Source organism: Pelobates fuscus, chromosome 3 (genome assembly GCF_036172605.1).
Source record: "Pelobates fuscus isolate aPelFus1 chromosome 3, aPelFus1.pri, whole genome shotgun sequence".
Classification (NCBI taxonomy): domain Eukaryota; kingdom Metazoa; phylum Chordata; class Amphibia; order Anura; family Pelobatidae; genus Pelobates; species Pelobates fuscus.
This window is the reverse complement of record NC_086319.1, coordinates 301,340,410-301,367,897: the sequence shown is the minus strand read 5'-3', so window position 1 is coordinate 301,367,897 and position 27,488 is coordinate 301,340,410. Positions and strand designations below refer to the sequence as shown.

The window sequence follows — 27,488 nt, the reverse complement described above, 5'->3', positions numbered from 1 at the left end:
AGCCAATCCAATTTGGCGGTTAAAATGGAACTGTCACCTTTTGTTGAGGACAGTCTCTCTTGCTCTAACCAGTAAACATTATTGAAGTGTTTTAAGTGGACCTGTCTTGGTATATAGACAACTTGTGTTCATGTTAAAGAGCATAAAATGCCATCTATACATTGTGTAATTACAATTAAAACCAAAGCCTCTCCCCCAATCTGGCAATCAATCTTCGGCATAGACAACGGCGTAGCTTGTATGCTCAGGATTGAGACACAAAAGAGTAGCAGGAGAAACCTCATACAAGTGGTTCTCCGGCACACACTCAGCAGCTATAATGCAGGATTCGTTCAAGCTGTGATTATTTCCCCAGGAAACAAGTCTCGTACTCTGCTGGGGGAAAAGAGGGACAGAGTGATTGATATAATTCCTTTCTGATTGCAAAAACCTGGCAATGATATCACCATGTCAGCACCATGTCTGGAAATGTCCCCCAGCAGGGACAATCATATTAGATAATGGTGGGATGCAGTCAGAATTGGTGGGTATCATATCTCTTCTCAGTTCTCAGCCCTTATCGCGCCTCTTCCCTCAATAGAATTTCTGCCTTTTGAGTCCGCATCCTGGCATTTGGCTAATTCCTGAAGCACACCTGCACACTAGGAGATGTGCGCAGTGATATAATGCAGAGTGCTTGGTTCTTATTTTAAAGTAACACTAGCCCAAATCACTTTCGAGCTAAATACATATATAAATAATATATTTCTGATTATCCCAATTGTTCCCCAACCAATCACCACACACTTAAGTCCTTCTCTAAAATCACTTCCTTGCCTTGTCGTGGTCTTAGTAGTCCAATATTTCATATTAGCATTTAGTGTGTTTTTCTGATTTGACTCTACTATTTTTACTTCTGTAATCCCTTTCCTTGACTTTGTGTACTTAATTATTCTACCTTCTCCTATCCTTGACCTGTCTCCAGTTATCCTTATTCTATATTAGGACTATATTCTTTGCTCCTTTCGTTAAGCGAAGCCAGTCTAAGGTCGGGTAATACGTATTTATCTTTTTATTAATTATTGCTTCTAGCTTGGGTGTTGGGGTAGTACATCAACAGGGAGTATTTTTTGACTTTTCACATAGGCAGCATGGTGGTGACTCAGGAACTTAGCGATAAGGAGAGTAGAAAGTTCCCATTTTATTAAAATAACACTATAGGGTCAAGAACACGAACCAGTATTCCTGACCCTATAGTGTTAAAACCACCATCTAGCTCCCTAAATAGAGCAAAATCTTACTTTTATTCCAGTCTGCTGCTGCTGGCTCTGCCCCTGATCTATTCGCTTGGCTGAAATAAGTGATTCTCTCAGCCAATCACAATGCTTTTATATAAGAAAGCACTGGATTGGCTGAGATGGTCAAGGAGGTAGATAATGGGCTCCTCAGAGATGCATTGAATTAATGCACCTCTGTGAGGAAAGTTCAGTTGCTCCATGCAGAGGATGGAGACACTGAATGGCAGTACAGCAAGGTGTGCAGCACTGCCCCAGAAAGCACCTCTAGCAGCCATCTGACGAGTGGCCAGTTGAGTTATCCCTAGGCTGTAATGTAAACACTGCATTTTATCTGAAAAGACAGGGTTTACTGCAAAAAGCCTAAAGGGAATGATTCCACTCACCAGAACTAAATACAATAAGCTGTCGTTGTTCTGGTGACTATAGTGTCCCTTTAAAGGACCACTCTAGGCACCCAGACCACTTCAGCTTAATGAAGTGGTCTGGGTGCCAGGTCCCTCTAGGTTTAACCCTTTTTTTTTTATAAACATAGCAGTTTCAGAGAAACTGCTATGTTTATAATAGGGTTAAATCCAGCCTCCAAATCCTCTAGTGGCTGTCTCACTGACAGCCGCTAGAGGCGCTTGCGTGATTCTCACTGTTAAAATCACAGTGAGAGCACGCAAGCGTGCATAGGAAAGCATTGTAAATGCTTTCCTATGAGACCGGCTGAATGCGCGCGCAGCTCTTGCCGCGCATGCGCATTCAGCCGTAAGGGAGGATCGGAGGCGGAGAGGAGGAGGAGAGCTCCCCGCCCGGCGCTGGAATAAAGGTAAGTTTTAACCCTTTACTCTCCCCAGAGCCCGGCGGGAGGGGGTCCCTGAGGGTGGGGGCACCCTCAGGGCACTATAGTGCCAGGAAAACGAGTATGTTTTCCTGGCACTATAGTTGTCATTTAAGTTAAATTGATCATTACAAGCAATTATATATTTTTTGCTTAAAAAGATCCTGTCACAACACTAATGTAAGTTAGTACCATGTGCATCCGCATGTTTACCTTAAAATCCCCTGTACCTAGAAATTCTTACAAGGCGCAGCAAGAAATGTAACAATTGATGTAGAATTATTAAAACCTGTATTAAATTTCTCCATTAACTCCATCTAACTTCATTATATGACAGATTTTCCTAACAGCATTTAGAATATTAGACAGAGAATGTATTTTCTAGAAGAATATGACTAACACCGGAATTATCAAGTTCCTGTAATATGTAACAATGTATGCCATAGCTAGGTCACAAGGAAACTGCACTAATGAAATGTTCATTTACTAAAAAGCCTTGGAACTAACCTCGAAGCTAAACGGTGCCAAGTACTCAAAATGGCTGGCTGCCAGATTCCCCCTCCCATCGAGCGAGCCTCGTGCTAATCAACAATGGCGCCTAAATCTTATGTCCCATCCCTGTAAGAGATGACGACAGTTCATGATGGGAGGATGCCTAACTTACCACTTAGCACATAGACCAATTAATGATGTTTATTTGTTGTTATCTTGATATTCTATGATGATGTAATATTGCCTTTAAAAGGGTCTGCATAGGGGCGGGGCCGGACCGCCGAGCTGGACGGTTGCAAGCTAGAGCTGCTCCTCAACTAAACTACTAAATTACACGACTAAACCATGTTTTTCCAGCTAAAAATAGACCGACATCAATGGTGCCCTGAACAAAAGGACCACTGGATCCAGGGAGAGGCTGGCTCACAGAGCTGCAGTCCCCTGGAGGAGAAATTATCGTTACCTCAACTGAGGCCTTCTCCAGTGGTGAGTGGGGCGGACGGCCGCTGCCCCACTATCCTGCTACACAGTACCCAACCAGCGGTGCACATCGAAGCGGACCCGGCCCTGTTCCCCCCCCTGTGGGCCGGTGGGGGTTATCCCGGCCCTCACCCTGTGGCCCTGATCAGGACACTACAACCGACACCGGGGGGCCTGGCCGCTGCATTCAAAATGTCGGGCGCCATGTGCGCAGAGGACAAGGGGACGACCGGCCCTCTCATGCGGCTTACGGAAGACACCGCGGCTCCCACCTCCCGACCCTGCCATACGGAGGAGCGGGAAGACCCTCACTTACCCCCGCAGCCACTATCACCAACGAGGTCAACAGCTACACCGGGGAGACGGAAATATGCCGCGCATCGCACATACCCGCATGGAAACACTGAGCCTGCTGCCCAGCGGTACAATCCGACAAGGAAACCACCCAACCACTCACATCCCTCCCAGCCTGCAACCAACCGATCCAATCCGCAGACAACCCATGCGGGCGACGCTAAACTCCTTACTATGGCGGGAGTCAACCCACAGAGGGAAAAAAGGTGCATCAACACCACACAACAGCTGCAATCCGTGGACACCCAGAGAGAACTCCACAGCACAGCCAGGACGGCTCATATAATGGACACTCACTCCCAGCTACCCATGCAGAACAAAGCAGGTATCGGTTAGCGACTACCCTGGCACACGAGAACCCCGAGACTTCCATGTCGATGGCCCTCCTCACTGAGACTGTATGAGCAACCAGGGTGATAACCTAATCAAAGCGACTTAACTCTATTAAAGCGAAATATTTAGACCTAGCATGAATACCACGTTATAATCTAACTGTCTTAATCTGTTAATAGGGATAGTGTAGTAAGCATGAATGTTAAAAAAGTGCAGACCTGATTACATACAGCAATATACTGTCTCTGAAAATGCTTTCCTAATCTGTAATTTTCATGTTAAAAAAAAAAAAGTGCTGTTTAACCTGCCACACCGTGTAATGCTATGAAAACGCTTGCAGCAGCTGTCGTGGCTCTGCCCGCTTTCTGTTATTTTATGCACAAATAAAATAAAGAATAATAAAAATAAAAAAAAAGGGTCTGCATACCCGCTTTTTAACCAGATGCCATTAAATTTTCTGAAGTTCTTTTTAACCTGAACTCCATGTGTCAGTGTGAATTTACTTCTGCGTATACGCAATTTAATCATCTCAGATTTGGACAGGAACAGATAGTCATTCAAACATATTTGTTTGCTTAAATTAATTCATGTCACAGTGCCCTCTATTATGACATACTTCTGCTTATAAGGTGACCTAAAATTATATAACCATGGTCTTAAAATCTATAACATAATTAGTTATTTAACATGCTGTCACTGATTATTTGTTATATGCCAATGGTTGCGCTGGATTCTACCGTTACTCACAAATCCAGTTTGCGGTTGCTTAGTCCATAAATCATCAATATACATGTCTCACATACACAGACAAATACAAACAATTGTATTTAGAAGCATGTCGCCTGCTCTGCCTGCTGGCAAATCACAGACTGTAGAGGAGAACGAATGGTTTTAGCCAGGGCCGTCTTTAAAATTGATTTGGCCCTGGGCAAGAATTTGATGGGGCCCTCTGACCCCCACTCCCTGACATGCAATCATGCTTTCCACTTCCCAACGCAGTAGCGGAACCATTTCCCATGCTTGCAGAGTCATATTTAGTCGTATTTGTTTGTGTGTTTGAATGGAAGCATGTTTGTGTATGGAGTATGTTTGTGTAAATGTAGGGGTGTGTTTGTATGTGGTGTTGGTGTTTGAATGCAAGCATGCATCTATGTGTATTTTTTGTTTGCTTTTTTTTTTTTAAATGCTGGGGTGTGTTTATATATATTTTTGGTGTTTATGTATTGTTGACGTTTCAATGTAGGACTGTGTTTGTATGTAGTGTTGAAGGTTGAATGCAGGGGTGCACTTGTGTGTAGTGTTGATGATTTGAATAATGAGATGTATGCACATGTACACATAGATTGCCACACACACACAGAAACACATGCAGATACACAGACATAAACACTGATACTCACACTAACACACATGCAGATAACACTGACACAGATACACACACTAACAAATACAGACACACAACCTGACACACATACATAGACATATATACAAACACTGACACATATGGATACTCAGACACACTGATGCATTTACTGACACACATGCATACACAGATAAAAACACTGACTATATACAGATGCACACACAGATATACACACGCAGGTACACACAGTGACAACATACAAATACATACAATGATAACATACAGATACACACACTGACACACATACAGACACGCAGATACACAACCTGACACACATGCAGAGACACACAGACCACATAGAGAAACATAGATATACTAAATACAGATACACCAATATACATACTGACAACAGAGATACACACTGACAGACATACTGATACACACACACACAGACACCCTGACAGACATACATACACAGACATACTGACACACATGTACAGTTTACATTTTTACACACTGACAGACATACTGACACACTGACATACTGACAGACAAACTGACATGCACACTGACGGACAAACTGACACGCACAGACAGACATACTGACACACACAGACAGACATACTGACACACACAAAGGCCCTGACAGACATACTGACACACGCACAGACATACTGACACACGCACAGACATAGTGAAACACACACAGACACCCTGACAGACATACTGACACACACAGACATACTAAGACACACAGACACCCTGACAGACATACTGACACACACAGACATACTAAGACACACAGACACCCTGACAGACATACTGACACACACAGACATACTAAGACACACAGACACCCTGACAGACATACTGACACACACAGACATACTAAGACACACATACTGACACACACAGACACCCTGAAAGACATACTCACACACATACTAAGACACACACAGATATACTGACACACACAGACATACTAAGACACACACACACTGACAGACATACTCACACACATACACACATACTAAGACACAGACATACTGACACACACAGACACTCTGACAGACACACTGACACACACAGACACAGACACCCTGACAGACATACTCACACACATACACACATAGTAAGACACACACACATATGCAAAGTTTACATTTATAAAGCCAGCCTCCAGCCTACCTTATGGGTTCCCTGGGGTCCAGTGGCAGGCTGAGGTTGTTGGGAGTGTGAGGCTCCTGCACTCCAGCTCCCTCCTGACGGCCTCCTCCTCCTCCTCCATCCCGCGCGGCTTCACTCTATCTGGGAGGAAGTGACTCAGGGCAGTCACTTCCTCCCAGCCTGCTGCGGTAAAACAAGGGGGCCCGGTCGCGCTGTTAAAGGGCCACACATTTGTCACTTATATTAAAGGAACACTACAGTCACCTAAATTACTTTAGCTAAATAAAGCAGTTTTAGTGTATAGATCATTCCCCTGCAATTTCACTGCTCAATTCACTGTCATTTAGGAGTTAAATCACATTGTTTCTGTTCATGCAGCCCTAGCCACACCTCCCCTGGCTATGATTGACAGAGCCTGCATGGAAAAAAAACTGGTTTCACTTTCAAACAGATGTAATTTACCTTAAATAATTGTATCTCAATCTCTAATTGAACTTTAATGACATACAGGAGGCTCTTGCAGGTTCTAGCAAGCTATTCACATAGCAGGTTAAAATCTTAATTAAACAGAACTTGCAATAAAGAAAGCCTAAATAGGGCTCTCTTTACAGGAAGTGTTTATGGAAGGCTGTGCAAGTCACATGCAGGGAGGTGTGACTAGGGTTCATAAACAAAGGGATTTAACTTCTAAATGGGAGAGGATTGAGCAGTGAGGCTGCAGGGGCATGTTCTATACACCAAAACTGCTTCATTAAGCCAAAGTTGTTCAGGTGACTATAGTATCCCTTTAATGAAGCATTTCAATGTTATAGAACACATTTTTGCATACAGTCTAATAATCAACTCATATTACAATAAATAGGTAAGGATTGCTGTAGTCTTGCTGTGAATTGAAGGCTCAACTCATTTATATCCATGGTGATCAAACATCTCCCTGTCGCCTGAGCTTTCTCCATCTCGATCTTTCAGAATAAACCTTGAATGGGGGCAGCTATGCAGTCCAAACCTTGGTGGAGAAGTGTGTGCTTGCTGGGGCAAATAACGACAGATGCCAATCACTTTCTGCCAAGACTCTTAAGGGGATTATTTACTAAATTAATTTGCTAGATCCGAAAACATTCCTCTGAGGTTCCATTTTTTCACAATTAAGTGATCTGAATTTGAACAGCAATCACATGGAAGTCTAATTGCCCTGCTAGAACAAGAAAAAAGTAAATGCTTTCTTAGATGAACGCATTGAGATGAAGTTGTCTGGATGACTATAGTGTTGCTTTAAAGAAAAAAATGTAGGGATGATTAACGGCTGTACGTATGGTATTTGTTATCTCCCTGTAAAAATGTTTGTGCTGCTCCAACCCCCTTTGTTTCTCTATGCACCCTCTTGCGTATCTTTTAACCCTCTCCCATGAACCATTTTTGTCTTTGCCTCCCCCTTCTCCTCCCCCCCCCCGCACTATCCATTCCTTAGAGTGGTGATTCCTTAGAGTGGGACTGCAGTAAAGTATCTTCATTATTCTGTGTGCAGTCTGATAGAGTGGGCATCGAGGATATGACATTCTTAACCCCACACCCTCCATACTGCTCACAAATCCCAGGTAGATTAGGAAGAGGTTGTGAAGTTCCTCTGCTGTGCAAAGCTACAATGAGTGAAAAACAGGAAGGAGTGCTCTGTGCTCCATTGATCTACCTTTTCAAAATCGCAATGTTGGTTTCAAATAGCAAACTTTTGTTTGAAACACTCTTATTTAGACAGCTAAACATAACATAATTGCACAACCCTCCTAGATATTACCAGATATATATGCCAGGCATCCCTACCCCCAGTAAATTGTTTAACACAATGCCCTGGAGCTCCTGGTATAACAACTTCATTGACTTGAAGTTGATTTGGTGCCCGGAGTGTTCTTTTAAATGACACCAACTCCTAAGCAACTTCCAAATGGGTCACTCCAAAATACACAGGATCAGTATAGACTGGGTGGGTGCAATTAACGTCATGACAGAGTAGGTACCGACTTCTTTAATGTTTAAGGCAGCACATAATTCAAACACATCCATGGATATATCACAATGCAAAATAAAGTATTGCGTAAAACCACTTTAATCAGTTCACAAGACAAAACTGCAAACACATTGGTAACTGGATTTCAAAACATAGATATGGTCAAAAAAATAAATGTGTGTAATCACGTTAAGCAAATCATTTAATACCTGCCACCCCCAAATAAATGACAGACTGATATCTCAGTGAGTATTTTATTTCCGTGGGCTCAGCTTCTGAAGGATGGTATAGACAGCAATTTCCTTTTTGTTTAGCCTCATGAATGACTGATAAAAAAAAAAATTAGGTAGCATCTAAAGTCATACACCGCTTAGACAAAATATTGATTTCAGAACATAATTATACGGTAAAGTAATTTAAATATCACTTGGTAGAAGCAGGGTTATAAAACTCAGAAAATCCAGAAACAAAGATGTTCAGCTGTTTCCACTTTCTTCCAACACAGAGCACCATGTGGAGTGGAGCTCCCTTTAGAAGGGTTCTCATTAAAAGCTCTTCTGCTATAAATATAATATATTTATATATACACAAACAAAAATATATAAAACATGTCATGCAACATAGAAATATCTACAGTTTTGTACACCTATAGAAAGGTGGGTCTATAAAGGCCAATGATAACATCTTATTACAAAATTACATTTAAGAAAAAAGAAAACATGATCATACAAGTTAGGAAGCATATTAAAAAGACAGTGCAGAGTGTATTTGTGTTTTAAATAACGTGAACATAGCTCATAAAAAAATTAATTTATAATTGGGGAGAAAATCTGTATATCAAATTAGTCAAAGTAAATCATACATTAATAAATGCTATCCACTAGTGCATTCAACCGCTCCTAAACTATTACCATTTAAGAATTAAAAAGCAAAAAACACTCAACTGGTGTTGGTACCAGGCCCTTATTTACTTTGTTCTCTATCAGCTTACTATTGATTAATTGTATCCTTTGAATGGCCTATCCATCTTGATATTTTCATTCTCCTGCAAGTCACGAAAGTCTCTTAAACCAACACAAACACCCCCAAAAAATGGTGGAACAAGACATCTATTTTTTTTATAGCTATAGCAATTGGGGGCTCCATGGTAGCCTCTTCGTAGCCCATAAACGGGCAATGAAGGAGGTCAAGGTTTTTTTTTCTGAAATGCAGATTTGCCATGCCTCATGGTAAATGCATACACATATTTAAGGCATCACTACCCAAGTCCTAGGTACGCTACACAACACGTGTTGGCTTAGCGAGAACATAGGAAAGACATGTTCCTGAAGGTGTGGCGTATTACCAAATGTATGCTCTATGAAGAACAGACAGGCTGATATACAATCTTATTACTGTGCCCATGGTAACAGAACAGTATGATAAAACATTTAACGTGCAAATGTCATTTATTTATACCGATATCACATTTGAGGCAGCAGACAATTTTAAACGCAGCGAAGCACAGAATGCTAAAATAGTGCATTCCTTTAAAAAGACCACAATGTAGCTTAATGACAGACTTATTTTATGCCATTTTCCCAATTTATTTAAGCTTTAAAAATACCCATCTCTATTCCATGAATTTGCTTTGGCGTTCTCTGTGAATAATAGTATCCAATTTAGTCTTCTAGAAAATATCTATTTATATAGGATGCCAGTTCGTTTGCTTATAGCACATGGAGAAGTTTGGGGCTCATTTCCAATGTGATTGTTACAAATCAGCAATGAGCAGTTATTCTTAACAGCCTGTAGATATTTGTGGCCAAAACATACAGACTAACTTCAAAGCTTCAGGCCCATGTTTTTACTATGAGCATTTTATGGTTTTCACACCAGAGATTTGCACATACATCAGGAAAGTTATGTTGTAACCACACATGGACGCTATAGAAAGCTCAACCTGATATCATCTTAACATGCTGGTTGTGGGATAGTTACGTGGTATCACACCAAGAGGAACAGGTGCTGAATGGTGGAGTAGTTGTCTGCAGGCAGATATTAGCATAATACCAATATGCACAATTTAGGATTTGTGAAAGGCATGGTGGATTTCAGTAATGTGCCAAGCTGGATATCCAGTTGTGTGAACTGTTCACTGAACACATACAAACTTATAATAACTATACACACAGGCCAGGGGGAGAGCTTGTGGCACTCAGACAATAGGAGAAGGGGACAGCAGCCTGTATGACTGAGGCACTACTGAAAGGTTGTCTGCATTTCAGAGGTATTTGGTGGCAGCTATGGCTGCTGGTGCTGTGTGGGTTGCCTACTATTGAGGTCCATTTGTGGAGAATGACAAATCAATAACATCTATAACCCCCTGAGGCTAATTCTCATAGGGACTCTTCCAGAAAGGCAAGGTAGGAATGGTTGGGGGAGATTGGACTTCTCGTCATCCTCAACTACACATGTGCAATTAGTTTAGTTCAGAATCTTACTTCGTTTAAAATTAACTCACACCAAAGAGTTCGGAACAAATTGAAACAAAATTATTTTAAATCCATCTGTTTTCATATTACAAATTAGGGGCTTACGTGGGATTGCCGTATTAAGGATACCATATCAGGGAGCTATCTACTATACACAACAGCTTCCTAATTTGGTATACTTATGTAGAAATGCTCTACCAGGGTGAGGGTGTACCAAACTAGGGAGTTGTTTAATACATAATGCCCTAATTCGGTACCCTTATGTGGGATTATCATATTTAATGGTACCAAATTAGGGAGCTGTTAAGTATCTTCCTAATTTAGAACCTTATGTGGGATAAAGATGCCAAGTTAGGGTAGTATCTACTAAAAACAGCTCCCTAATTTGTGACCCTTATGTGTGATTATTTCAAAAGGATACCAAATGAAGGCACTGTTTAGCAGACAGCTCCCTATTTTGGTGTCCTTAAAATGGCAATCCCACATAAAGATAACAAATTAAGTACTTATCTACTAAACAGCTAAAAGAAAATATATATTTCCATGTAAAAGACTTAAAAAAAAATAATGCTTGTGCGCAGGGCCTAAGTTAAGATGGCGCCTGCCGCATTTCAGTGTGCCAACATGCATACCTGGCCTCCCTCCAGCCGATCCACTTCTGAATGCTGTGGCAAGGAAGAAGAGGTCTATATGCGTGGGAGCTGCAGCCGACATCAGCACTTACCACCAACGGAGCTCCGGATACATGCCACACCATAAAAAGAGCAGCCGCCAGGTCTTGCTTTCTGATTTATATTTACGGGGGAAGAAATGGGGATCAGGAAGCAGAGGGAATGCTACTGTAATGTCCCAGCAAGTCCTCACACCACCTGCTGTATTGTGGGAGCTGTGATTTCACAGAATACCTTAGAACAGGAGGCACGAGAATCAGAAGTGTGCTGTTCTCCTCAGAAGTCACCTCTAAAATATCAAAGTTGCTCTATTTGATGTTTAACATATTGATTTCTTAATTTTGGGTTTAAAATATAGTTGTCTTCTTATACATGGGGGCATCTTGTACACGGAAAAATAAGTTAATACAAAGCTCTTTTATTAATTTTGATATTTCAGCTGTTAGTACGTAACTCCCTAATATCCTTATATGGGAATATCATTTTCTAAGGGTATCAAATTAGGGAGCAGGGTGCTAAGCAGCACCTTAATTTGGTATATTTTGGAACAGTGGAAATAATGGTGCCCGGATTTAGTTTTGCTTCAGATTTTTTTTTCCCGAATCTCATTTTGTTTTTAATCTATACTTTCAGAGTTTTGGATGTACAGAAATGCAAAAATGACCAAACAAGGAAAATTAATTTTCAACCGTGCACATGCTTATCCTCCACTTCATATCCTCTCGGATGACATTAAGGTGATACATGGCATTCATGAATTATGTTCTTAATTGTCAGATAATTCACATAATTTTACTTGCTGCCAAGTACCTCTTTAGGCTAAGGCTCAATAGCCATGGTCCCAAGAACCCCAGGATTACGTGAAGCGTGGAAGAAGAATACAATAGACAGGAAAGAAAAACAGTTGCAAAAGGAAGTGAAAAGGTTTATTGAGGAATAGCACACCTTTAAAAATAGGTTTCAATTTATGAAGCCATAGTCATGTATGTGGGAAGAAGGTTTAGACTGGGGCAGAGAGGAAAGTATGTAATTAAGATGATACTTTGTAGGTTTTAAAAAGTTAATATTTGCCTTTTTTAAAGCATAAATAGATGTTGGTTATAAAGGAGTCTAGATTAATTACACATGTAAAAATAGGAGGAAATGTCTTAATACAATTATGAAACCATCCATAGGTACATATAATATTTATTATATGTATATAATAAATATTTTTACATAATAAAACTACACAAAGCAATCTTGACTTAGGCAGAAACAAATATAATTCAATACAAATGGTTCAATTTTATGTAGGAAAACCAATTAGAATAGAATATACATTTCATATGAGCTGTCCTAAAACATACATGGTAATGTAAAGTAATGGGGGTTGAAATGTTTTTATGGTCATGAAATAACACATGAGGGTTCCACATATATGTATTTGTGCTTGTAATATTAATGGAGGTTATTACCACCAAATAAATTATTATTTTTATTTTTATTAATCTCTCAAGTTTATGAAGATGTTTTACATCCCTGTGGTTGCTTCCCCTTTCTTGGGGTTTCTTGGAATCTCAAAATCGGGCCACAGGCAATGGTTCTTGTGCCACATTGTCAAGCAGCAACTGACCACTAGCTGAATAAAAAGGTCCAGCTGTATAAAGTCAATTTTCAGGACTCCTAAAAGCCTCTAAATGCCTATGTCCCAGATATGGGAGTGACTAAAATACTTCCTTTAGAACAGAAGTTTGTAGTATGTGGTGAGAAGTAATTTGTTCTTGAATCCCATGTAAAAAAGCATATATGAACTATTGGATAATGATTGGGGATAAAAAAAAATATATAACAGGACTCTCTTCTGAATTCATATGAGAAATATATTTGGAATATATTCCCATTGATATTTTGAATTTTTAGGTATAAATATGAGGTAACAGATAGGCCAAATTCCCTTAGTCATTCATCACAGTGTGCAAGACCAAGGAATATAGCTGTGCTGTACACAGGGCAGGCGCCACCATTAGGAGAACTAGGCCTTCGCCTAGGGCGCCGGTCTGCTGGGGCGCCCACCAGGATATTTCCTGGTGGGTTCCCCCTGTCCTCAGCCGCATCGTTGGGCGAGCGGCTCTAGAGCCGCCCCCCACTCAGCGCCGGGCCGATCCTCCAGGCGCCCGAAGGAGCCTTGTCACAGGGGGCCCAGTAGTAGTTTTTCGGTATGGCAGAGCAGGCACCCTGACGGCAGGTGCCTGCTCTGCTAATGAATGCCGGCGGAGGAGAGGAGACAGGCAGGCGGCAGTGTGGGCGGCGATGGAGGCTCTTCTTGCCGCTTCCCACTCCTCCCTCGCGCGCCCTCTGTGATGCCGGGAGACGGAATATGTCGTCTTTCTGTGTGTCTGTCAGTGAGTGAGTTTCTGTGTGTGTCAGTGAGAGAGTTTGTGTGTGTGTGTGTGTGTGTGTGTGTGTCTGTCAGTGAGAGTTTTTGTGTGTGTGTCTGTCAGTGAGAGAGTTTCTGTGTGTGTGTCTGTCAGTGAGAGAGTGACATGAGGGGTCGGCAAAATGGATCTTTGCCTGGGGAGGCGGTAATCCTTGCACCGGCTCTGGATGTATGGCAAAAGATTGTTGAGCTACACAAAATGTGAAGTGGCTATAAGAAAATAGCAAAAGCATTGACAATGGTCATTCCAACCATCAAGGCAATAATTAAGGGGTTTCAGTCAACTGGAAATGCTATGAATCAACCTGGAAGAGGAAGTGTGTTTACATGGTCTGAACACAGTGTGGAGAGGATGGTTTGAGTGGCCCAAAAATCTCCAAGGATCACAGCTAGATAATTGCAGAAGTTAGTTGTGTCATGGGGTCAAAAAGTCTCCAAAACTACAATCCAATGTCATTTACATCGCCACAGGTGGTTTGGAAAGGTTTCAAGGAAAAAGCCTCTATTCTCATCCAAATACAAACTCAAGAGTCTTCAGTTTGTCAGACACTAGTGGAACTTCAAATAGTATTGGGTTCTATTGTCAGATGAAATCAAAATGGAGCTTTTTGGGAATAAACACCAGAGGAAGGTTTGGCACACAGAGCGGAAGCCCTATAGAATGGTACCTCATGCCCACAGTTAAATAGGATAGTGGCTCTATAATGTTTTAAGGCTGTTTTTCTTCCAGAGTACCTGGGCATTTTGTTAGGATACATGGCATCATGGACTATCAAATATCAACAGATATTAAATGACCACTTGACTACCTCTGCCAGAAAGCTTAAAATCGGCAGTGGTTGGATCTTCCAGCAGGACAATGATCCAAAACAATGATCAAAATCAACAGAAAAATGATACACTGACCACAAAATCAAGGTCCTGTTATGTCCATCTCAGTCATCTAAATTAAACACCATAGAAAACCTGTGAGGTGAGCTGGAGGTTCTGTATGGAGAAATGGTCTCAGATCCCTGGTCATGCATCCTCCAACCTCATCAGGCATTGTAGGAGAAGACTTAGAACTGTTATCTTGGCAAAGGGAGGCAAGCACAAAGTAGTGACTAAAATGGTGCCAATAATTTTGCCACGCCTTTCACAAAGATTTTCTTTTAGATAAACCTGTATTTGCAACAATGAGAGTGTATTAATTCTGAACAAAATATCCAGAGGTTAAACAAAAATGTTTTTGATTTTTTTTTTTTTTACAGCCTTTGCTCATATTTACCAGTAGTTTGATATTATACTACTAATGGAATATTTATTGGCATTTGATTTTCTTCAAATATCTGACACAGATTTGAGATTCCTCATAAAACACACTTTTGAAATCTTTCCAGTTTTGTGATCCTGATCAGATATATGAATTGTCTACATACAAGTGGCACTGAAAACTGGCTAAACCTAATGAAGGGGGATTTGTAAATACGATTATGCAAGCATTTTAATAATGACATATATGTTTGTCAGAATCGATGCTGGGTTCTAGAAGATCTCTTTACATTTAATTTAATTGTTGGGGCTTTGCAGACAAAATTTTTCAACACCTGTTCATGAGCAAGGGTATCCAAATGGACTCTAGCATTACTGAGCCTGCACGGTCACCTCGGTGGCATGTTCTACTAATAGCACCTGCTCTGTCCCACCCGTTCCTCTATTTTATGGAGCTCTGTGTTTATTTTATAGGTGATGTAGATTTACGTTATACCATGTAACACGTGAATTTGTCCAGTTTAAGGGAATTTAAAGTGATTGTGAGATTTTCTATTTATCCACATGCTAAACTTGATCAGTATTAAATGATAATTCATGCATTTTTCTTTAATATGCGTCTTCAGTATCTCTATACTTTTATATTTACAGATCCTATTGCAGATTTGTATTTGTGTGTTTGCAAACACCTGACTTGCCATTTTAACAGGTCTTTGGTGATAACATTTATACATATATACACATGATTTTTAGATGGGCTTTGGTGCTTGCTAATATTTGCATGTAGTTAAGAGATGTTTAAACTAAAGTCAGTTGGGAGCCAACAGTCACAATAGGCAAGATTTAGTAGCATGGAAACAAAATCTACTGTTCGCAACCGTTGTTAGCAACACACATTTTAATGTTTTGCAACTGCTTGGTAAACGTTCGCATTGGAAATGATCCCATAGTGTCTAATTCAAAATGTCTGTGTGTAAGTAATGCAACATAGCGTAATATTGTTGCAGCCTTATTGATTGCCCAATAGTTCAAGGTTACACTCACAGATTTGTAGTATATAATGAGCCTTCAGGTTGCCACCCTCATTATGTACTACAAATCTGTGAGTGTAACCTTGAACTATTGGGCAATCAATAAGGCTGCAACAATATTACGCTATGTTGGATTTTAGTGATACAAGCTGGATCCCTATTCTATTTGTACCATATAATATTCTGTATATAGTTACCAATTTGGGAGGTAACTGAAGGGAAGCAAGTATCTAAAGTTAAGTTTACCTTTTTTCCACGGGTGATCTGGTGGAAGCTATTTTGTGTGTAAGTAATATCTGTATAGAGTTTAGTACCTATGTACACTATACTATATCACCTTATTTTCTCTATCATTCTCTTTGAATGGCAGATCAGTCACAATAATTTCTCTAATCAAAGAAAATAGTCCCGGATCAATGATATTGGGAATCTTTTTAAAATCGTTTTTTTAGAAATCTTCCTGACACTGATAAAGAAGGTGAGGATTAGCCATGTTTGGTATAGGTTACTAAGCATATAACAATATGGAGGATTAAGGAACCAAGAAGTAATTATTACATGCCCCAAATAATTCTTAAATATTTAGAAAGCCATAGTAAGAAGTACGAGAAATGCCTATTCAGGCAAACGAACATGGCGGCACCTTCATTTAAAAAGTGGGAAATGGTTTTCTTGGTCAATTATGCAGTTTTAACAGTATATTTGGAAAACAATATATATTCGAGACAAATTTCACTAGTTATATAAGGAGTAGAAATGACACATTATCCCAGTGTTACACACAGTTGCTTCAATGATTCAAGCTAATGGTATATCAATTATTTAAATTCCAGAATATAAAATGTTCTGATGTGTGTGTGCCACTGCCTACTGACTTACCATTGCTCAAAGCACCAGAGATAGGGATTAGCACTTTGGAACAAAAGACAAGCTGTTACTCTAAAAATATATTGCATTCTAAATTCCCATGGCAGTAACTTGGAGGAAGAAGGGGGATTAAAAAAACTAAATTACAAAAATTCAGAATGTTTTCATGTGCAGAGTAATGGTGTCCATCGTGGAATGGTGAAGCTATAATTGATATACTAATGTATAATGGCCATTTGCTGGGACACACAAGCAGATTGGTGTGCAGTGTTCCATTATCACAATGTAAGGCAGCCGCATCAAACACTTGCCTGCAAGGGCTGCAGGCACCCCAGATTTGCACATTTATAACTAATAGTTTAAAAATGAGCAACATGCGGCTAAACTGGACTCAAACTGGATTTAGCCCTTAAAAAGGTCTTATGGCACCCTGGATAGGAACTGCCCTTTTTAGTTTGTTCCTACCCGGGCTGTTCCTGCTCCTCCTGTTAAGGTCTCTTTCTCTGGGGCAGGGAAGGCTTCAAAGAGAATAAAAAGGAAATATGGGTAAAGTAAAGGGATCAGTTCTGTTATATTCCTGCACTTCAAGGACACAAATCATAACTAGCCTTGGAAAGTCATGCTGCTGGAGAAAGTCGGGTGCCCTGCAAGTAACATATTGAAGATTCTGAAGCAGAAGACCTCTTAACCCTTTCATTGCCAGGGAAACAATTCTGGCACAGAAGAGGTTATTGCCATCATGATTTGTCCCACTGTCCTGGACGCTGTGGGCTGCATTGTGTATGGGCAGGGGCCATTCCACGAAGGCAAGGCGTGTGTTTCCCTTTTAGAAGTCGAGTCATCCGGCTAACAGACAAGTCCGACAGCAAAACTGGATGAAGAGCTTTTTCTCACAGAGCTTGCTGGATTTCACCATCTCACAGAACATTTCATCAGCTGCTCCTCAAGAAACAACAAAGACAGAAGCATCATCAAACACTGCATTCAACCAACAAGATTCAGATAAATTTGTACAACAAAAAAAATGTCAGTAGCATTTGTAGAAACCAAGGATTCCATGCAGATAACAAAAAGATATTTAGGCCAGTGTACAGGTAAAAGGAACACCATAGCACACTGTAATTGTTAGGATGCCAATAGTTCCCCCTGAATATGTCAAAGTGTAAGTAGTCAAATGGTTTAAATATAAAAAGCGGTGTATGGGATACAGTGCATAAGCAGTGCAGGCTAGCCACTCCAAATAAGGGATCACTCCCAATTCCCAAAAAGTTATACAAATATACAAAAAGTATAGTTCAAGAACATATACCAATGGAGGCGCCACAATCACAAAACGTGCGTATAGTTACCATACATATTTCAGGATGACCATATAAAGATATAAACACATATAGGGTGAAGTATATAATGGCACAGTATAAAAGATAAAAACAATAATATACACTCACAAAGAAGATGGCACAAAGAGACTTATATCTAATTGTGCAAAGACGCTTGTCAACCCCTCCTGGGTTAAGAATGTGGATATAGATTTGTTGTTTTTTATGGATTGATACTTGTGCCAATATTGTTGTTTTATTCTATTTTATTCAATTTTCTATATATAGGTACCTTAGTCAGGACTGGACCTCAGTTTACTATCTTCCTTGTCTCATGATACACATTTTATAAGAACATAACTCTTATATTTATATTTTCACTTTTGGTGCTATGTGTAGTGATATTTTTATAGACCTTTGTTAAATGTGCTTTTTAGTTTGGTGCCCTTGCTATGCTCTCCAGTCTGTAGATTCCTTTAACAAGGATGCTTTTTTTAAATTTATTTTTATTTTTAATTTGTTTTTCCTTTCAAAATCGGATTTGTTTAATGCTTGTATATTATTGGAATTATATAAAGTTTTTATTATTGGAACTATAGAATGTTGTTTTCAAAATCTGTCTTCTGTTGTATAACAATTATTTATATATACGGTTTTTAGATGTGATTTAGTTAAATAAAGTAGATTGATGTAATTATTTTAATAATGTATTCGTATGAATGCACCTTAAGAGTAAAAAAAGTTAATGTTTGGATTCCACTCCGCAATATGCCCTTACTATGTGAGCGCGATCGCTCACAACAGTCTGTCAGATCATATGGTCTGTTACTGACTAATGTCATCGGGCATAAAGTAGCAATAAAGTTATTTTGCATGTCAGGCTGGACGTGCGGCATGCGCGGATACGTTCAATGTCACGTCTGCCGCAATGCGCATACGGAAAAAAGCCGCACGAAGTTGAAGATTTAAAAAGCTGGAACAGCTGAGGACTCACAGCTCTTGAGAAAGTCCTCGGGACGAAACACGTCGAGCGGAGAAGCTTGCCAGCACCCCCCCAAAGACTCTATACTTACCATTTATCCTTGCCTGGTTGATCTTCCTATACAGACTTGGAAGGAGAGTACTCACCCTCTGAAGGCATCGATATTGGGCCTACATTTAAAGGGAGGGGTTGACAAGCGTTTTTGCACAATTAGATATAAGTTTCTTTGTGCCATCTTCTTTGTGAGTGTATATTATATTTTTTATCTTTTATACTGTGCCATTAAATACTTCACCATATGTGTTTTTACCTTTTATCTTTATATGGTCATCCTGGAATATGTGTGGTAACTATACGCACGTTTTGTGATTGTGGCAACCCCATTGGTATATGTTCTTGAACTATACTTTTTGTATATTTGTCAAATGGTTTAAGAATGGTTTGAGAACTGACTTAGGTCTGCTGGTTAGCTCCTCGGAGGTAAGGAGGATCATGCAGAGCTGCTCTGATCAGCTGAGAGTGTCAGCTGAACGTGGTCTTGTACCGCATTGTGCTTAGCTTACGTGAGAATAGTTATTCAGCAGGAGACCCAGATGCGGTATTTAACTGTCCTTCAACACCATTTATCTGATCAACTACTATTTCACATTTGCATGTGCATGTAGAATACATATTTATTATTTGGGTAGAGCCATTTTATTCTTTTCTGTTCATTATGTCTGCAGTTCACATTCCGTGTGACTGATTTTACTAAATGATTGTCGGCAAATTTCATAGGCAACTGAAATAGAACCTTGCTTTAAGCTCTGATCATTGTCAAGTTGTCAACATGGCTATCTATACATGAGGAGAAGTAGCCCCTACTTGTATTAATGTATTTAATGAAAGCTTGAGCACTAAATAAAAAGAGGTTCAGACACAGGGAGCCATATAGAAACCGATCAGATTAAGTTTGTTTTTGGTGACTAACTCTTAAATGGCAGACAATTGAGCAGTGAGACTAGAAGAGTATTATCTATACACCAAAACTACTTCATTACACTAAAGTTGTTTTGGTTACTATAGTGTCCCTTTAAATTTCTAATTTTGATAATCAATCCATTGTTTGAGATGTTACAAAAGTACCATTGCCCACACATAGACAATTATTCACAAAGCAAAGGCGAAGACTTTTGTTATTTTTAAGATGAGTTGTAATAGTCTTGACTACAAAAGGCATATTGGGCTTCATGTTTCACACAATTTGCTACCAGTAATAGTAATTTACCATTTTTTTTTAAATTCTTTATTTATAACAAGGTTGAACACCATCAATACAAACAAAGTCAATATAAATATCGCATATCGGACAGATTCACAGGCTTAGACATGTAAAGCGTACATCTTGTAGAATAAAGCCCGCAAGTGCGGCTGTATCAGTTGCATCGTTAGGAAATCGTCTCTAAAGTGTCCAGATATGAAGATGGTGATCTTCCAATTTTTTAATATATATAAAATCCAAAGAGATCTAAAATGGCTATCATGCCTGTAATTGGGGATCAAGTATAAAAAATTACACTTACATGGTGACATAACCTTCATGCTATCTGAGATCCCCCTCCATCCCCGGTATCAGGGACACCTAGCGGCCCCACGACACGTAACTATAAACATTCCATGTCGTGGTGCCCCTTACCTAGCATAACAGATTTGGGGTTCAGGAGGCGTTGGAATATAATATGAAGCCATTCAGATGAAAAAGAGAGTGAAACAGAAAAGAAGAAGAAGAGAGGAGAGTAAGAGAGGTGTAAGAAAGTGGGGATAGAAAAGATCAGGGATAGGGGTGGTATGTGGAAAGGGAGGGGAGGGAGGAAGGGAGGGGATATGTGGACCCGCTGCTCCTAATCGCCCATGCCACTCTCTATCCAAGGTGTCCAAATTTTCTCAAATTTCGCATTCGTGCCCCTGACCCTCGCAGTAAGCTTATCCATGAGGAAATTATCTTTAATCTTTTGCATTAAAACCTGAAGCGATGGAGCTGAGGCTTGAAGCCAAACTTGTGCGAGGGCCCTCCTTGCCGCTAGGTTCACCCTATGTACCAGCTTCTGTTCAGTCCTGGTCCAGTCCTCGAGCGGCCTGGCCAGGAGGAACACCCACGGGTCCAGCTTTATCTCCCTGCCAAAGATATCCTTTAATAACCCCGCCACTTGCCTCCAAAAAGTCTGGGCCACAGGACATTCCCACCACATGTGCAAATAGGTTCCTTTTTGTCCACAGCCTCTCCAGCATACATCTGAAGATAACCTATGCATTCTGCAAAGCTTCACCGGAGTGGTGTACCACCTAAACATAGTTTTATAAGCTTGCTCCTGCATGGTTACACATATGGAGGAAGTCGCCGCTGCCTCCCAAATCTCCTGCCAATCCACCCCTTCCAGTTCTTCGCCGAGATCAGCTTCCCATTGGGCTATATAAGTAAGCTCTCCCCATTCTGAGGTAGATGCACTCAAGTGCGTGTATAGTTTTGTAATAAGGCCTCTTGGGAACCTTTCCTCAAGGCATAGGGTTTCAAAGTACGTAAGCGTTTTCAGCACACACCGTTTATTCGCCGGAGTCTGTGCGTAGTCCCTAAGTTGAACATACCTAAAGAAATCCGACGGGCGCAGAACAGCTCTAGTTTGTAATTCTTCAAACCTAAGAAGTGTACCGCCCTCATAAAGTTGACATAAGCGCTGAACGCCCGTGCCCTCTATTCCTTTAAAGTCCCTAGCTTCCAGACCTGGGGTGAAGGCCTTGTTCCTCAGATAGGGGGTCAGTGGGGACTCCTGGGAGGTTAGCCCGTATTTAACCGATGTTGCGTCCCAGATTTTCACCGAGTTCGCTATGGCTGGACAAGCAACCTGTGTCATCGGTCTATTGTCCCGAGGGACCCAAATATAGAACTGAGGGAGGTCTGGACCCAAGAGAGAGGATTCTAAATCCACCCACCTTCTCTCATCCGGGGGAGAATGCCAATATGCTACTTGCGTGAGCTGGGCCACCAGATAATAAAAATAAAAATTGGGTAATCCCAGACCTCCCCTCGACCGTGCTCTGTACAAGATATTGCGGGACACCCGGTGTTTCCTGTTCTGCCAGATAAACCTCCCCACCGCCTGTTGGAGTACCCCCAGGTCGGACTTAGTCAGCTTAACCGGAAGGGCTTGAAATAAAAATAAGATCCTAGGGAGCACATTCATTTTAACTGCATGGATCCTACCAATCCATGAAATTGGTTTATCCTGCCAGTGTTCCATGTCCGAAATCAGAGAGCGAATCAATGGGGCGTAATTCTGCTTGAAGAGCTGAGCAGGATCCGCCGTCAGGCATATCCCCAGGTATTTAATATGGTGTTTCTCGATTCGAATATCATGCACCCTCCCTACGTAGGCAACGTCGGAGCCGCGCATGCAGCTAGGGAGTGCACTCGATTTAGGTAGGTTCACCTTATAGCCTGCTAAGTTACCATAGGATTCCAGCACCGCTGCTAGCGCGTCCATCGACTCCGATGGATGTGTCAGAGTCAATAGGACGTCGTCTGCGAAAGCGGAAACCACGTATCGCTTGTCCCCTATCGATATTCCCCGAATTTCGGGGGTGATACATATCTTCTGTAGCAGGGGTTCTAGCGATAGGGCGAAGAGCAGCGGAGACAGAGGGCAGCCCTGTCTGGTTCCGTTGGCCAACGCGAATGGTAGTGCCTTCGCTCCCGCTATCCGAACCCGAGCTTGAACATCCGTATACAGAGCCCTAATTGCAGTGACATAGGATTCCGGTAAGCCAAAGTGCCGAAGGACCTCAAATAGATAGGGCCATTTAACTCTATCGAAGGCCTTTTCCGCGTCGAGCGAGAGGATCAAGGTTGGGATCCCCTCAGTCGCCTGCCTCCATATTAGATCAGTGTTGCGACGAGTATTTTCATACAGTTGTCTGCCGGGTATAAAACATACTTAGTCCGGATGGATTAGGTGTTTCAGATGGGGGTTCAGGCGGGTCGCTAAGATCTTAGCTAATATTTTAGAGTCATGATTTATCAGCGAGATCGGGCGGAAGTTTTCGGGAAACGAGTCGTCTCTGCCCGGCTTCGGCAGGAGAACTATGTCGGCCAGCGACATGTCCTTGTCCGGCATCCCCCCCTCCATGAGATCGTTAAACAACGTCTCCAGATGAGGCGTTAACGTTTCCCGAAAGATTTTGTAATAACCCCCCTCGAATCCATCCGGTCCGGGGGCCCTATTGCCTTTCAAGGTGGAGATTGCCGCATCTATTTCATCCGCCGTAATTCGCGCTCCCAGAATAGCGGTGTCCCCGGAACCCAGCTTTGGCAGTGCCAGGTGCTCCAAGAATTTTCTGGTTTCGTCAGTCTTGCGGCGTTGTTGGTCACTGCCGCCTTTCCCGGAGTGGTTATATAACGCTGCGTAGTAATCCGAGAAAACTTTTGCGATGTCCGTGGGATCAGTGCGGTATACCCCAGCGGAGTCCTTGATTCTAGTGACATGGGAATGACCCTGTCTCGGGCGGAGCGAACAGGCCAGCAGCGTGTCCATTTTATTGGACTTTTCGTAGTACGTCCTCCTGGACCAAACCATTGCTCTGGCCGTATCATCGATAAGTGTCTCACGCACCGAGGTACGCAACTTCTGCACATCCGCCAAGGTGTCAGCGGATGGGGCGGTTTTGTGTCTCTCCTCAGCCTTGCCCAAAGCCTCCAAGAGAGACGACAGTAACTGCATTTTACGTCTCTTCTTTAAGGTGGCTTCGCGGATAAATATGCCCCGTATAACCGCTTTATGAGCGGCCCACACCGTTGCCGGGCGAATGTCGGGAGCCACATTCCTTTCGAAATAATCGGACAGTTCCGTGCGGATCGTCTCCACCACGGCCGGATCATGTAGCAGAGAAGTATTTAACTTCCAGGACCACGGCGATGCTGTGCACAACTTGTCTAATGATAGCGTGATCTCAGCATGGTCCGACCACGTGATGGATCCGATCGTGGATTTCAAAATTTTTGCCGCTAAATGTGAGTTAACCAGGAATAAGTCAATCCTAGAGTACGTACCATGAGGAGCGGAATAAAAAGTATAGTCGTGATCCTCAGGATGGTGAGCTCTCCAGATGTCTAATAGGCCGGTGCGTTGGATGAATGAACGAAGCAATTTATCCTGTCCCCCCCTCCCGTGCGATCTCGGCAACCCGCCCCCCTGGCTCCGGTCTACAGCTGGACATGGGGTGGCGTTAAGATCCCCTCCCACAACAATCATGCCATGCGGTAGGTCATTAACCGTTTGGGCCATAGTGTCCCAAAAATCCGCAGAGGGGTCATTGGGAGCATAAATGTTAAGGAGGTGGATCGTATGGGAGTACAAACTCCCCGAAATCGCTAAGAAGCGTCCCGCCGGATCCGCTGTCACAGTCCCTATCCGGAGGGGGCATCTATGGTGTACAAGTACCGCTACACCATTTCTCTTGTTTAAAGCCCTCGCCTCATGCACCGTTCTATACGTGTGGTCTCTCAAGGCAAACTTCGCGGCCTTTGGTACATGCGTCTCCTGCAAAAATGCTATGTCAGGATTAAGGCGCTTGAGTTCCCTAAACATAAGGCGTCTTTTTCTTGGAGCATTAAGTCCCTTAACATTTAAAGATAAAATCTTTAGAGGCATACCGGTGAGTCAAGAGGCAAGCTGAATCTATCAGTCGAACCCGCAGAGGGTCGACATAATAGCTGCGTAACGGGCACAGCGACAACCCCTCCCAGTAGGGCATAAGTAGGGTAACGGGGTAGGGGGAGGGCTGAACTAGGGAAAATAGAATAGGGCGAGAGAAGGAAAAATAGAGAGTAACAGTGAAAAGAACTTTTGCCTGGTCTTACCTGTTGCCAGGACAATACGGGGTATATGTTGACGCCCCTCTAGGGCACCAAATGGACCCCAGATCGGCGTGAACATAGACCAATCAGGATGAGCACCTCAAGGGTGCCAATCACAACCAATATGGAGACAGGACAGCAACTCGTAATCAGTGGGAGGTAGAAAAACTGCTTTAAAAACGGCAGGGGGGCTACAATTAGGTCGCCCCTGGGTGGGGCCCGAATTTACGACCCAACCCAAAGAGGCGCCGATCCAAGCAATCGGGGGAGGGCAGCGGGACATTGTCTCCTCCCTCCGGCCTCCGGCATTGTATATAGTCAGGGGGAGGCCAAATGCATCAACTGTAAAAAGCCTATTCACACATCATTGGGTATGCTTAACAATGAACATCATGTATACAAATAACTAGTTATCAATCATAGAGTAAGTGATCCATATTTTCAAGTTTTCCAATCCGGTTCTCCACATGGTGATTGCGAAACATGCTGTCTGAACATAGGACTACCTTTAGGGGTACATAGAGATGGATACCGAAGCAGCCTGCGGGGGGACCGGAAGTGGAGGGCAGAGAACGGGCGATGGTATACATATTGCGTATCTCAATATAGCTAAGGGGAGAGATAGATCTTCCGAATCCGGATTACCGGATGGGGCAATTTACACCGCCTCCCCCGCCCCCAAGCAAACCCTCCCGAATCGATGGGCCCCGGGGGCAAAAGTAAGACATGCTATAACAGAAAGGTTAAACATAACTTAAGGCCCGGGGAGATAGTAGAAATACACGTAGCAGAATGCAGTCAAAAATGGAACACCCAGAAACCGTGCCCGCCGCCCCGCAGCGCTCCCGCCTGCCCTTCATTACAAAACAACAATATACATTTGACCCCAGCCCCCATCAGCCCAGCAAGGAAAAACTTAATAATAATCGGGTGGCGGAGCTGGTCAAAACCGAAGGCAAAGAGGGGGCCTATCCAGCCTGTTAAAGTGGCCACAAGGCCAGGAACGGGGGGAGCGAGGATCCCCAACCCATCCCAGTATCAAAAAATCCCGCCCGCATCAAAGGCAGCCCACCCCCCCAGGCAGGCCTCCTAAAAGATCCCAGTCACAAGGGGCCTAGCCTCCTTCAACCACATGCCCCTCTTTTAGAGATACACAAAAAACGCTGTTTAACGCAAGCTAAGTATACGTGCGGGATAAATTAATAAAAACATACAAAAACGATAACCACCTTGAGCAACCCCCGCCGCCCACCGCCCCATCCCGACCAAAACATAAACAAAGTACACAATAGTCCATAATCCACTGATATTCAGCTAAAAACGCATAAGTTGAGCGGTGAAGCTCACCATACAGTGGGTAAGTAAGAGGCTATGTTCACGAAGCAAAAAAGGAATCAAGGCCAGGATCGGGATAAACGATCAACCCTAACCCTCCCCAACATCAGCGGACTCACGCGCGAAAAGCGCGCCCCATAGGCCCAAGAAGGCCACATCAAAGATCCCGGATGCCAGCGCCCACAACAAAAGGGGGAGAAAAAAGAACCCCCAATGAAGGGCCCTACAGCCCCCACCCAAACAAGGTATCCCACCCGCAGGGCCTTACCATCCGGGACATCCACTAGCCGCCTGGTAATAGAGACTGGGGCAGCAAGTCACCTCAGTCCTCTGCCGAATACCATTCGCGGGGAAGGGCATTCAGGACCTCCGCCTGCACTGTCGGGATCACGAAGTCGTCGGGGGTACAGATCCCCAGCTCACTCAAGAACCTCGCTGGATCGCCGTCTGGAAACAAAACTTTCGTACGCCCGTCTTTGAAGGCCAGCAGCCTAAATGGATGCCCCCAGGCATACTTAACAGAGTGATGCTGCAACAGTTCGGTAATAGGGCGCCATTCCCGCCGTCTCTGCAGGGTCTGAGGGGTCAAGTCCTGGTAAAGAGCAAGGTCTGCCCCATTGTGAGTAATCGGGTGGTCCCTGCCATACCGCATCAAGGCCTCTTTCGTTTGAAATGATAGGAACTTGATGATAACATCTCTGGGGCGCCGGTCGTCCGCCCTCTTAGCACGGAGCGCTCTATGCGCCCGTTCAATATGCCAGAGATAATCAGGAATATCGGGGAGAAGTGGCTTGAAAATACCCAAGACCACCTCACTTAGGGCACCTTCCCCAGCCTGTTCCGGCAACCCCCGTAGGCGGACATTATTGCGCCGCGATCGATTCCCCAGATCATCTATAGCAGAGTGTGCAAATGACAGTTGGGAGGTAAGATGATTAATTTGGGCCGCGGCTGCATTGTG

The 27,488-nt window shown here is 42.6% G+C and overlaps 1 protein-coding gene and 1 long non-coding RNA gene across 2 annotated transcripts in view; one reads left to right on the top strand and one right to left on the bottom strand.

Annotated features, from left to right (window-relative positions):
- The first annotated feature begins 2,134 nt into the window (after nucleotides 1-2,134).
- The window catches only part of LOC134603136 (uncharacterized), a 364,337-nt gene continuing 338,983 nt past the window's right edge, over nucleotides 2,135-27,488 (top strand). The window contains exon 1 of the long non-coding RNA XR_010090454.1: nucleotides 2,135-2,203. This is a non-coding gene — a long non-coding RNA (uncharacterized LOC134603136). The remainder of the gene's footprint in view (nucleotides 2,204-27,488) is intronic.
- PCSK6 (proprotein convertase subtilisin/kexin type 6) overlaps nucleotides 16,352-27,488 on the bottom strand; it is a 190,339-nt gene continuing 179,202 nt past the window's right edge. The window contains exon 21 of the mRNA XM_063448814.1: nucleotides 16,352-17,940. Within this exon, the coding sequence (XP_063304884.1) occupies nucleotides 17,843-17,940 (98 nt within the window). The 3' untranslated portion in view covers nucleotides 16,352-17,842. The remainder of the gene's footprint in view (nucleotides 17,941-27,488) is intronic.